This window comes from Lactuca saligna, chromosome 9 (assembly GCF_052625555.1).
Source record: "Lactuca saligna cultivar CGN05327 chromosome 9, ASM5262555v1, whole genome shotgun sequence".
Taxonomy (NCBI): Eukaryota; Viridiplantae; Streptophyta; class Magnoliopsida; order Asterales; family Asteraceae; genus Lactuca; species Lactuca saligna.
Window position 1 is genome coordinate 93,678,748 of NC_136425.1, and position 14,565 is coordinate 93,693,312.

At 45.5% G+C, this 14,565-nt stretch overlaps 1 protein-coding gene across 1 annotated transcript; it reads left to right on the forward strand.

The window, feature by feature from the left end:
• Window positions 1–772: 772 nt before the first annotated feature.
• Window positions 773–1,249, forward strand: LOC145016588 (uncharacterized). Its single transcript, XM_078974856.1, has one exon. It carries the CDS (start codon window positions 773–775, stop codon window positions 1,247–1,249), a length of 477 nt encoding a protein of 158 aa, XP_078830982.1.
• The last annotated feature ends 13,316 nt before the right edge of the window (window positions 1,250–14,565 follow it).

The window sequence follows — 14,565 nt, forward strand, 5'->3', positions numbered from 1 at the left end:
CCAGATTCAACGACCTGAAAATCTTGTGTTCAGGAATGATCACCTATGAGAGTAAGAAGGTTGAACGTTTCATTTGCGGGATAACTCCCCCAATTCAAGGGAATGTAATTGTTGCAAACCCAACAACGTTCGACAGCACCAAACACCTCACGCCAAAACTATGTGACCATGGAGTACAAAAGGGTGCAACGACTTACGTCACTGAACCGAAGAAAGGAAGTGATAACAAGAAAAACTCAGGAAATAAGAGAAAGGGGTAACAAACTTAGGATCTACGAAGAAGCAACAGATAGTGGCGCTTCACGCTGCTACCACTCCTGTCACACCAGCACCGACCAAGCCATATGCCGGTAATCTCCCAAAATGTGATATGAAACTTTCATCATCACGGTGTGTGACAAGAGATGCACTGCACCAGCTGCAATAAGAAAGGGCATACCTCCCGATACTGTAGAACACCAACACAGCAGACCAATCAACCTACCAACGCTGGTGTAAGACAAACATGTTATGGGTGTGGAGAGACTGGCCACTACAAAAGAAACTGTCCAAAGGCCAACAATCAAAATACAGGACGAAAAGGAAGAGTCCTAGCAATAGCACATGAGGAGGCTATGAAGGATTCGGCAGTAGTCACTGGTATGTTCCTCCTTAACAACATATATGCATGCATTTTGTTTAATAGTGTGGCAAAAAGAAGTTTCGTGAGTCATAAATTTAAATACCTAGTCAATCAAATCCCCAAAAATTGAACAAAACTTTCACGGTGGAAATGGCTAATGGGAAAACAGAAACAACCAATGACGTATTCATAGGGTGCACATTAACTTTAAATAACCACTCTTTTCAAATCGACTTAATGTCGGTTACTATAAGTAGTTTTGATGTGATTATCGACATGGATTGGTTATGCACCCACCGTGCGGATATTATGTGCTACGAGAAGGTCGTTCGCCTTCACCTACCCAACAATGAAACCCTAGTTATATATGCTGACAAAACAGGTACGAATCTTCGTCTCATCTCTTGTATCAAGGAACAAAAGTGCTTACACAAAAAGAACCACGCCTTCCTAGCCCACGTGGTGGATAAAAAGAAAGAAGAAAAGAACATCAAGGACATCTCGGAGGTGCATGATTTTCCCAATGTGTTTCCTGAAGACCTTCCGGGAATACCTCCCGAACGACAATTGAAATTTCGAATCAACTTTATACCCGGAGCCACACCGATCACCAAAATCGCCATATAGACTAGCTCCTACATAAATGCAAGAGCTTTCCAGTCAATTGACTGAATTACTGGACAAAAGGTTTATAAGGCCAAACTTCTCTCATTGGGGAGCTCCAGTCCTATTTGTCAAAAAGAAGGATGGTTTGTTTCACATGTGTATCGATTAACGTGAGCTCAACAAGCTCACCATCAAAAATCGATAACCTCTTCCCCGAATTGATGATCTATTTGACCAGGTTCAAGGAGCAAGTTACTTTTCAAAGATAGATTTAAGATCCGGATACCACCAACTACGGGTCGGAGAAGAAGACATCCCTAAAACTACCTTGCGAACCCGATATGGTCACTATGAATTTGTCGTAATGCCCTTGGGTCTAACGAATGCGCCTGCAACATTTATAGACCTGATGAACTGAGTAAGCCGACCCTATCTTTACAACCTTGTGATTGTATTCATTGATGATATACTCGTTTATTCACAAAGTAAAGAACAACACAGCCAACATCTGCGGCAAGTTTTGGAAACACTAAGGGTAGAGAAGTCGTACGCAAAAATCTCCATGTGCAAGTTCTGGATCCACAAAGTGGATTTTCTGGGTCACGTGGTCAATAAAGAGGGAATATATGTGGATCCCTCCAAGGTTAAGGTAATTGAAGGTTGGGCAACTCCAAGAACCCCAACGGAGATCAGGCAATTCTTAGCCCTTGTTAGTTATTACTGGAGGTTCATCCAAAATTTCTCCAAGATCACGAAGCCACTCACCGCATTAACTCAAAAGGGTGTACCTTTCATTTGTGAGAAGAAACAAGAGGCTACTTTTCAAACATTCAAACAAGCTATATGTAGTGCTTCGGTACTATCTCTCTTAGAGGGAACGGAGGACTTCGTGGTATATTGTGAAATGTCTAATCATGGGTTAGGTTGTGTAATGATGCAACACGGAAAGATTATAGGCTATGCGTCAAGGCAACTAAAGACCCATGAGGTGAACTATACCACTCATGATCTGGAGTTAGGAGTTTTGGTCATCGCTCTAAAATTTTGGAGGCACTACCTATACGGGACAAAGTGCACTATCTTCACAGACCACAAAAGCCTCCAACACATCCTGACACAGAAAGAACTTAACATGAGGCAGCGGTGATGGTTCAAGTTCTTGAACGATTATGAGTACGAGATCCGTTACCACCCGGGCAAAGCCAATGTGGTGGCAGATGCTTTGAGCAGAAATGAATACTCAGGTCACCGAGCAAGAATGCTAAAAAATAAACATTTATTCCCATTTGTCTTCACATATCAAGGAGGCTCAATGCCTTGAGGCCAGAAAACATCGCAAATGAAGCCTTGCGCGGGATGGACAAGAATCTTTCAATCAAAGATGACAGAGCCTTCTACATCATGGATCGGATCTGGACCCCCTAATTTTGGTGGTTTTGAAGACGTGGTCATGAACGAAGCCCACAAAACAAAGTACTTCATTCATCCGGGATGCGAAAATATGTACATGGATCTCAAACAACATTATTGGTGGCTGAATATGAAAGTTGAATAGCTACCTACATAAGCAAGTGCCTAAACTGAGTTAAAGTAAAGGTAGAGTAACAGAAGTCCTCGAGTCTACTACAACAACCATAAATACCCAAGTGGAAGTGGGATTAGATAACAATGGATTTCATAACCAAGTTGCCCAATACAACGGGCAAACTTGAAACATTTGGGTCATCGTAGACCAGTTGACCAAATCCTCCCACCTCCTGCCAATAAGTGAAAGCGATAAAATGGAAAAGTTAACCAGGATATACATAAAGAAGATTGTGAGATTACACGGCGTGCCAATATCTATTATATAAGATAGATATAGTAGATTTACCTCTCGGTTTTGGTAGTCGCTTCAAAGGTCACTGGGGACCGAGCTCGATCTGAGCATTGTCTATCATCCCCAGACAGATGGACAAAGTCAGAGGACCATCCAAACCATAGAATATATTCTAAGGGCATGTGTGATAGACTTTGGCAAGGTATAGGATGTCCACTTGCCACTGATTCAGTTCTCGTACAACAATAGCTATCACACAAGCATCAAGTCCACTCCCTACGAGTCCCTATATGGACGAAAATGCAGATCACCTCTTTGTTTGGCGGAGGTAGGAGACACACAACTGGCGAAGGGACTGGTACCCAAAAGAACCCTAACCGGTCCTGAAATCATTAGAGAAACAACTAAGTAGATCGTCCAGATTAGGGAACGACTACAAGCGTCCAGGGACAAACAAAAGAGCTACATGGATAAAAGACAAAAGCCTTTGGAATTTCAAGTGGGTGATCATGTGCTACTAAAAGTTTCTCCTTGGAAAGGGATGATACTCTTTGGGAAGCAAGGAAAAATGAACCCAAGATACATCGGACAATTCGAAATACTTGCCATGACTGGTTAGTGGCTTACAAGCTATAGTTACCACCAGAACTCATCAATGTACACCCTGTCTTTCATGTGTCAAACCTGAAGAAATGCTTATTCGATGAAACACTGGTTGTCCCGCTTGATGAGATAGAGGAGAATGAAAATATCCATTTCGTCGACGAACCGATGGAGATAATGGATAATGAGGTGAAACGAACAAAGGAAAGTCGCATTCCCATTGTAAAGGTACGATGGAGTGCCAAACACAGACTTGAATTCACATAGGAACGCGAAGAGGAGATGATGCAAAAGTACCCCCACCTTTTCCCTAGTTGTAGAAGGCTACTTTAGAATGAATTTCGAGACGAAATTCCCTCCGACATACAATAATCGAAATTGAAAAAATAATATAGTTTAGATCTTAACTTGATTGCTATATTGCAATAACAATTTGAATCCTTCTTGTAATTGACTTCTGAAAGCATAGTGCCTCAAATGTTGCACCTCTAATGGATTCACTAACACCATATGCAACAAGATGAATAATGAGAGAGGTAGGACGCTCCAAAAACATCCTAGGGTTTCTCTTAGAAGGTTAGGGGCATTTTTGGCTTGCCAAGGGTTCCTTTTATGCTTAGGCTTCTAGGGTTTTCGATTAGGAAACCCTAATACATTTGCTTAGGCCTTAAGTAGCCCAAAGACCCTTCAAGAAGGCCCTTGGATGATTTCTATATGGATCCCTATATAGAATTCATCTATCCTTCCTTTATGGATCCTAAGCCCAACTTTGTAACTATCTTATAATTACAATATATGTCCCCTTTATTTAATTAATCTCTTTCAGCCACAAAATTAATTCTTAATAAATTGTTGACTAATATTAATTAAACAATATAATTTCCCGTTTAATATATTTTTCTTATAATATGTTAATAAATCATAGTTAATCTTTTTTCTCCTTAATTCATCCTATCAATTGCTATGATGAAGGCAACCCAAAAGGATCATGCTCACAATCGGGTCAAGTACATACCAAAATAGTAATGGGCTTAAACACCTAATCCAACAGTCTCCCACTTGGATAAGTCTAATAACTATATTGCATATAACTTCAGAACCTAATCAGCAATCATAGGTTTCAAAGTTGTTGTCAACTCTACTCTTATCATATACGCATTCTTTAGATAAGGGATCATATATTCCTCCATTATAGATATCGTATGAACTGAGACATGGATGTTAATCGTACTCTCTGTTCATGTGTTGTTTCCTAATTTTCGATTTATGATGACTGTCAACAGACTACAATTGAACACATCAACTTAGTCCCAGCTTGGCCAAGCGCTTAGGGTGTCATCCCTAAATTATAGAGGGGTCCACAGATATCACTTTTATCCCACTTTCGGTAAAAGGAATGGATAAACTTCGACTAAAATGCTCGCTTGTACCTGCTCATCAAATCACCCACAACAATATGTTTTATAACACCAAGTTACTGGTGCGTTTATGTATTATCAATGTGAAACCGACTTAGAGAATACAACTTACACATCTCGGTTTCAAGAATATAAGATATTATCGTCTCACCAATCACTTGTGATAGAAATCCATGAAGCGATCCAAATGAGTGTGGGTTTAATCCAATACTATAATCTTATAGTAACACTCATGAACTCTGCAGTATACTTGTTCTATGTATAAACACTTTAGACAATCTACAGACGGATTCATGACAGTCTTCTTTCATATCTACTTCCAAAGCATGAGCGACTATGGAGGGTTTGAATAATATTATTATTCAGGAAGTCAAAACATGCAAAGTGAAACACAAGAATAATACTTAATCCTATATGGCCCCAAACTTTTGAGTATAAATAAGATACCTTTATTTAATCACCATATTGATTACTCATTATTTGTTGTTTCAGATACTCAACTTATTAATTGAATTGTAACAATAATTGTCCCATCCACCAAGCATGTAAACTATGCTTACATATGGTCCATACTTTGTGAAATAGATCAAATGAAAACATTTCCAACGATTCACATTTCACAACTCCAAATCCATATCATTAGTGTAAGAATACGAAATTCTTGCCACTGCTAGATTCTAAAATTTGATGTAACGATCCTTTTGTAATGTCATAGAGCCAAAGCCACCAAGACTTTGCCAATGAAATTACAAATTGCTCTATTGGAGATTGCTACAATGAAATTCCATAGACATGAAGTCTCATATCCAAAGTACATTCCATTGAACTTTAACACTGAATTTTTCAAACAAAATTTTCGATTTTTATAAAAGCATAATTCCATCAATATTCATAGAACAACCCCTTTTTAATTGTTCAACATTATATTACAAAATCCCAAGATCAAAATGTCAAGCTCCAAACGTGTGTGTACGGATCAAGCCGGCGCCTTCCCACGGTCGTCACTAGTACCTGAAACAAATAACATCAACACTGTAAGCACAAGGCTTAGTGAGTTCCCAAAATACTACATATAACACATATTAGCCACTCAAGACTATAACTCTGTGGGTCCGTGCACCCAAACTCTGTGAACCCTCAGGTTCTAATTCTGTGAACCTTCCGGTTCTAGCTCTGTAACCATGCACAGCATCAAACACATAAAAGTAATGCAGTACAACACATAACATACATGGCATACAAATACTCTAACACATAACTCTAGTTACCAACTCAAGGTAAAGTATAGTGAGAAGACTCACCTCGTGTGTCTCGTAAACCGTAACCCTGAAATCACTAAACACTCGATCCGCCGAGCTGAAGTCCCCCTATAGCACAATATATCTCTAATTAACACTTTCTCAACTAGGGTTGACCATACCATAACAGGACAATCTAGGTCAACGCTGGTCAACGGTCAACTCTGACCGGACTCGGCGAGTGCACTATGGCGACTCGGCGAGTCTGAGCGCAATCACCAATTTCCCTGAAACCCTCTCTTGACACGTCGAGCATCCCTTCCCAACTCGACGAGCTCCACCTGGCACGAGTTGTGGGGCCACCACGACTCAACTCGCCGAGTCTCAAGAACGACTCGGCGAGTCCGGTTTGACTCGGTCCACCTGTCCATCCTGACTCCCCCCTTGACCCACTGAGTTCACTCATCCCAACTCGGCGAGGCCACTCGCTGAGTGGTCGTGCAACATTCAAGCTACTCGCCGAGTCTGTTCTTCGGACTCGGCGAGTCCGTGCCATGCACTGACTCAATCTTGCTCAAAAGGCCAGACCCAGTCCACTAATCCATAGATCCAGTCCCCCCATGCTTATTTAGCACGTAAAGTCACAATCTTGATGCATAAATATCCTCTACATGATCACAAATGATGATTTTGACTCTATTACTTCAACACAAGGCCAAGGACTCCATTTTCACCCATAAAGCTTGATGAGTGAGGCCCTCTGGACCTCTATGGATCCAGATCCATGGTCTCAACTCAAAGAGGGAATGAAAAGGGCACCAAATCACCCCAAAAATGATCATATTAAGCCCTAACTTGCATCAAGTTCATCAAACAGGAAATTGTCCGAAAATAATACCTCTAGAGTGATGATCCAAGCTCCAAATCCACGAAATAGCAACCTCCTTTGCTTCCTCTTGCCTAGAGCCTCCTTCTTCTTGCTAAACAACACTCACAAGGTCAAGATTTGCTCTCAATCCTTCACCAAACGCTCAAGAATTCTAGGGACACACTCTGGGGGTTGGATGAGCGCAAATGACGGCCATAAGGCCCTTTAAATAGGCCACAAACCCGGAGATTTAGGGTTTCACTACACAGCGCAGACTCGCCGAGTCCATACCTTGGACTCGCCTAGTCCAAGCGCGCACCTTCGCTCAATCCCGCGTCTCTACTCGGCGAGTCTGAGCCCCGACTCGCCGAGTCCCTCTTACAAAATAACATAATTAAACTTTCATTATACCTGGTAAAAATCCGGATGTTACAACTCTCCCCCACTAGAACTGGACTTCGCCCTCGAAGTCCCGCTCTAAAACAGCTCCGGATGCTGCTCCCGCATCATATCCTCCGGCTCCCAGGTCGTCTCTGATCCCTTCCGATGTTGCCACTGAACCAATACCAGCGGTACCTCCTTGTTCCTCAAAACCTTGATCTTCCGATCCCTAATAGCCACTGGTCTCTCCGCATAGTTCAGGCTTGCATCAACCTGAATATCCTCAAGTGGAACCACTGCCGACTCATCGGCTATACACTTCCTCAACTGCGATACATGAAAAGTGTTGTGAATCTGTCCCAACTCTGCTGGTAACTCCAGCCGATAGGCTACCCGGCCCACCTTGGCGATCACCCGAAACGGGCCAATAAACCGGGGTCCTAATTTGCCCCTCTTCCTGAACCGGATCACTCCTTTCCAAGGAGAGACCTTCAGGAGAACAAAGTCGCCGTCTTGAAATTCCAACTCGGACCGGCGCCTATCCGTGTAACTCTTCTGCCGGCTCTGAGCGGTCAATAACCTCTGCCTGACCAGCTGTATCTGCTCTGTCGTCTGATTCACGATCTCTGTACTGCCCATTACCCTTTGCCCAACCTCTCCCCAACATATGGGAGTCCGACACCTCCTACCATATAACAGCTCAAAGGGCGGCATACCAATGCTCGAATGATGGCTGTTATTGTAGGAAAACTCCGCTAGAGGCAAATACGAGTCCCAACTACCCCCAAAATCCAATACACAAGCTCGAAGCATGTCCTCGAGTGTCTGTATCGTCCGTTCACTCTGACCGTCGGTCTGGGGGTGGTATGCGGTACTAAAATGCAACTTAGTACCCAATTCCTCATGAAATTTCTTCCAAAAACGGGAAGTGAAACGCACATCGCGGTCTGAAACAATCGAGATTGGCACCCCATGCCGAGATACAACCTCCCTCACGTAAACCTCCGCCAACTTCTCTGCTGAAGAACTCTCACTGATGGCAAGAAAGTGAGCGCTCTTTGTCAACCTATCCACAATCACCCAAATTGCATCAACTCCTCTGGCAGTCCTCGGCAATTTGGTGATAAAGTCCATAGTGATCTGTTCCCACTTCCACTCGGGAACCTCCAATGGCTGCAACTTGCCATGCGGTCTCTGGTGTTCGGCCTTTACCCTTCGACAGGTCAAACACCTCTCGACAAACCATGCTACATCATTCTTCATACAGGGCCACCAATACTCCTTCCTTAGATCCAAATACATCTTTGTGGCCCCGGGGTGGATCGAAAATTTCGATCTATGAGCCTCCTCCATCAATGTAACACGGGTACCGCCCACAAATGGTACCCAGATCCTGCCCTGATAAGTCATAAGGCCTCGACTATCCGATACAAACTCAGAAACCATCCCAACAACCCGCTCTCTCCTCTGCATCTCCGGACGCACGGCCTCGGCCTGAGCCCCACGAATGGCATCCAGAACTGGAGCTATCACGGTCAATCTCAAACATACATCTCGCAGGGGAGTGCTCTCCGCCCTGCGGCTCAACGCGTCGGCTACCACATTAGCCTTGCCCGGGTGGTACAAGATCTCACAATCATAGTCCTTGACCACATCTAACCATCTCCTCTGCCGCATATTTAGGTTAGGCTGATCCATCAAGTACTTCAAACTCTTATGGTCCGTGTAAATCGTACATCGAACCCCATACAAGTAGTGCCGCCAAATCTTGAGGGCGAACACCACTGCCCCCAATTCCAAATCATGTGTGGGGTACCTTGTCTCGTGAGGCTTCAACTGCCTCGATGCATAAGCTATCACATGACCTTTCTGCATCAATACCGCTCCCAATCCTAGGATCGACGCATCACAGAATACCACAAAACCTTCCATACCTTCCGGAAGGGCTAATACTGGAGCTTCACACAACCTTTGGCGAAGCGTCTCAAAAGAGGTCTGCTGCTCGGGACCCCATGCAAATGCCACACCCTTCCGGGTCAATCTGGTGAGTGGAACCGCAATCTTGGAGAAATCCTTAATAAATCTCCGATAATACCCTGCCAACCCGAGAAAACTCCGTATCTCAGAAGCTGACCTCGGCACCTCCCACCTTATCATTGCGTCAACCTTGGCCGGATCGACCAATATCCCCTTCTGGTTAACGAGATGTCCCAGAAACTGGACCTCCCGTAACCAGAAATCGCACTTGGAGAACTTTGCGTAAAGCTTCTCCGCTCTCAAAACCCCAAGCACCTCCCTCAGATGCTCCTCGTGCTGCTCACTAGATCTCGAATATACCAGAATATCATCAATGAAAACAATCACCGACCGATCCAACATCGGCCGACATACCCTGTTCATGAGGTCCATGAACATAGCCGGGGCATTAGTGAGCCCGAAAGGCATCACCACAAACTCATAATGCCCATAACGTGTCCTGAATGCTGTCTTCTGGACGTCCTCATCCCGCACTCTCACCTGATGATAGCCCGACCTCAAATCAATCTTGGAGAACCAAGATGCTCCCTATAGCTGATCGAATAAATCGTCGATCCTCGGCAGCGGGTAACGGTTCTTGACCGTCAGCTTATTCAATTCCCGGTAATCAATACACATGCGATGCGAACCATCCTTCTTCTTCACAAACAAGATGGGTGCTCCCCATGGCGAGCTACTCGGCCGAATAAACCCCTTCCCCAGCAACTCCTGAAGTTGCGAGGATAACTCCTGCATCTCTGGAGGCGCAAGGCGATACGGCACCTTAGCAATAGGTGCGGCCCCCGGAACCAAATCGATGCCAAACTCCACTTGCCTCGCGGGAGGCACTCCTGGTAACTCTTCGGGAAATACATCAGGAAACTCCCGCACCACCGGAACTTCCTCCACAGAGCTTGGTCTCTCGGAGATCACTCGCGTATCCATCACATACGCTACAGAACCCTTACAGCCCTGCTGTAAACACTGCCTCGCCCTAGCAGCCGAACAAAAGGCTGATCCAGAACGTGTACCCTCGCCGTACACTGAAAGAACTCCCCCACTAGGATCTCGTATAGTCACCAGCTGTCGCTCGCAATCGATAACCGCACCGAATCGGCTCAACCAATCCATGCCCACTATAACACAAACATCACCCATCGCAATCGGAATCAGGTCGATCGGAAACTCGACCCCGAATATCTCCAATACACATCCCCGGAAGACCTCTGTAGCACAAATCACCCTGTCGGCGGCTATGGAAACCCGCAGAGGCCGACTCAATACTCCACGACTAACACTGATACGCTGACTAAATACCAAGGATACAAAAGATCGACTCGCACCCGAGTCAAATAACACTAAAGCAGGTACAGAATTCACAAGGAAGGTACCTAAGCATAGCATGATATAAGCATAATATCTCAACACCATAAACAATAATGAAAAGGAAACATACCAGCCACAACGTCGGGCGCGGCGCGGACCTCTTCCGCAGTCAGCTGGAAGGCTCTCCCCCGAGCCCTCGGTGCCTCGGCCTTCACGGGCCGACTCTCTGCAGCAGTAGCTCTGATGGCGGCGGGAGCAGACCCCTGAGATGCTCCGCGCAGCAGCGGACACTCCGCCTTCCGGTGTCCAGTCTGGTTGCAGTGGAAGCACACTGCAAATCCCTTGGGGCAGTCCTTAGCCATGTGCCCCTCCTTGCCACATTTGTAGCAAGACCCTGCCCGACAGGCGCCATCGTGACCCTTGCCGCACTTCCCACAAGTGCGGCCCTTCTGGCTCCCGGGTCTGGGATCAGCGGGCTTGGCCCGCTTGGCTGCCGGCTGGGACTGTGCCGGTCGCCGATCCCTCCCCATAGACTCCGCCTCCTCCCTGGCCTGAGTCTCAAGCTCAATCTCCCTCTTCCAAGCATTTGCCTGAAGCTCGGCAAATGTCCGGTACGAGGAGTTCGCAGCGAACTCCCGAATATCCTGCCTCAAAATGCTCAGATAACGGCTCATACGTGCCTGCTCGGTGGACACGTGCTCAGGGCAAAACATCGCCCTCTCCTGGAACATCCTCGTAATCGCTGTAACCAACTCGGTACCCTGCTTGAGGGTCAGAAACTCCTGCGCCAGACGTTCCTTCTCCACCTGAGGAACATACTCATCCCGGAACATGGAAGTGAACCTCTCCCAGGTCACTGCCGAAAGCTCAGTCGGTGTGAAATGCGCAGTCACAAACTTCCACCAGTCCTTCGCTCCCAAGCGAAGCTGGTTCAATGCGAACCGAACCTTCAAATGCTCAGGGGACGAGCAAGTGAAGAAGCATCCCTCCATATCAGATATCCACCTCATAGCTGCCACCGGGTCCTGCGTACCATCAAACTCTGGTGGCTTGGTGTTGCTGAACTCCCTGAACAACATCGCATCACCTCCCTGGGGTCTCGCCGCAGCAATCGCTGCGGTAGCTGCTGCGACCGCAGCCTCAGAAAGAGCGGCATAGCGCTCGTCAAATGCCTCAATCAAAGCGGTCTTAATAGACCCGAACATCTCTGGTATCTCGGCTCTGATGACCGCAGCCACCTCCTCATGAATGATCTGCCGAATGTCCTCATCACTAGATCCGGCATCCTCCGGCATGTGTCGTGTCCTCACCATGATCAACCTCTGAAATACAACATGCGATAATTAGAATTCACTCAAATACTCTTACATTCAACAATCCATCCCTCCTTGATTCTTGGCATCCCCGGATTCTTATTTGGACTATGTACCGCACCGGTGCTTTGAGTAGTACGGGCCCAATACTACTGTCCGCACCGTGTCAGTACACACCCCAAATCGTCCTCTTCGGATCCCAGTCCCCAAGTACTCTATTATACTTAAATCACTCTGGAACAAATCTCACACAAAGCCCTAGCTGCTACCTAATTACTCTTAGCATCTCATAGCAGCTCACCATTCCCTAAGCTAAGGCATCACAAAACAGGCCACTCTAGTCCTATCAGCAATACCTAGCCTGCTCTAGCATGCAAACACATCACAATATTAATTATTTCATAACAAAAGGTATTTTGGGAATTCACCGTTCGGGCGCTGACTGATCGTACACACGTTTCTTCCTGGAAAACCCTTTACTCTTAGAAAATTTTGGTTTTTATTTTTGAAAGTATCTCTTTAATTCCTCAGTTTGAGTTCAAATACTCCCGAAGGTGTACCCGAATCCCTCAAACCAAGGCTCTGATACCAATTTGTAACACTTAATTTTTCAAACAAAATTTTCGATTTTTATAAAAGCATAATTCCATCAATATTCATAGAACAACCCCTTTTTAATTTTTCAACATTATATTACAAAATCCCAAGATCAAAATGTCAAGCTCCAAACGTGTGTGTACGGATCAAGCCGGCGCCTTCCCACGGTCGTCACTAGTACCTGAAACAAATAACATCAACACTGTAAGCACAAGGCTTAGTGAGTTCCCAAAATACTACATATAACACATATTAGCCACTCAAGGCTATAACTCTGTGGATCCGTGCACCCAAACTCTGTGAACCCTCAGGTTCTAATTCTGTGAACCTTCCGGTTCTAGCTCTGTAACCATGCACAGCATCAAACACATAAAAGTAATGCAATACAACACATAACATACATGGCATACAAATACTCTAACACATAACTCTAGTTACCAACTCAAGGTAAAGTATAGTGAGAAGACTCACCTCGTGTGTCTCGTAAACCATAACCCTGAAATCACTAAACACTCGATCCGCCGAGCTGAAGTCCCCCTATAGCACAATATATCTCTAATTAACACTTTCTCAACTAGGGTTGACCATACCATAACAGGACAATCTAGGTCAACGCTGGTCAACGGTCAACTCTGACCGGACTCGGCGAGTGCACTATGGCGACTCGGCGAGTCTGAGCGCAATCACCAATTTCCCTGAAACCCTCTCTTGACACGTCGAGCATCCCTTCCCAACTCGACGAGCTCCACCTGGCACGAGTTGTGGGGCCACCACGACTCAACTCGCCGAGTCTCAAGAACGACTCGGCGAGTCCGGTTTGACTCGGTCCACCTGTCCATCCTGACTCCCCCCTTGACCCACTGAGTTCACTCATCCCAACTCGGCGAGGCCACTCGCTGAGTGGTCGTGCAACATTCAAGCTACTCGCCGAGTCTGTTCTTCGGACTCGGCGAGTCCGTGCCATGCACTGACTCAATCTTGCTCAAAAGGCCAGATCCAGTCCACTAATCCATAGATCCAGTCCCCCCATGCTTATTTAGCATGTAAAGTCACAATCTTGATGCATAAATATCCTCTACATGATCACAAATGATGATTTTGACTCTATTACTTCAACACAAGGCCAAGGACTCCATTTTCACCCATAAAGCTTGATGAGTGAGGCCCTCTGGACCTCTATGGATCCAGATCCATGGTCTCAACTCAAAGAGGGAATGAAAAGGGCACCAAATCACCCCAAAAATGATCATATTAAGCCCTAACTTGCATCAAGTTCATCAAACAGGAAATGGTCCGAAAATAATACCTCTAGAGTGATGATCCAAGCTCCAAATCCACGAAATAGCAACCTCCTTTGCTTCCTCTTGCCTAGAGCCTCCTTCTTCTTGCTAAACAACACTCACAAGGTCAAGATTTGCTCTCAATCCTTCACCAAACGCTCAAGAATTCTAGGGACACACTCTGGGGGTTGGATGAGCGCAAATGACGGCCATAAGGCCCTTTAAATAGGCCACAAACCCAGAGATTTAGGGTTTCACTACACAGCGCAGACTTGCCGAGTCCATACCTTGGACTCGCCGTGTCCAAGCGCGCACCTTCGCTCAATCCCGCGTCTCTACTCGGCGAGTCTGAGCCCCGACTCGCCGAGTCCCTCTTACAAAATAACATAATTAAACTTTCATTATACCTGGTAAAAATCCGGATGTTACATGAACATCATTCTTTCATAAAAGTTTCTAATCTAGACATAGATTCTCG

What these genes read in the sequence shown, in the direction of transcription:
- LOC145016588 (XM_078974856.1), top strand. Translation starts at nt 773, where the DNA reads ATGGCTAATGGGAAAACAGAAACAACCAATGACGTATTCATAGGGTGC.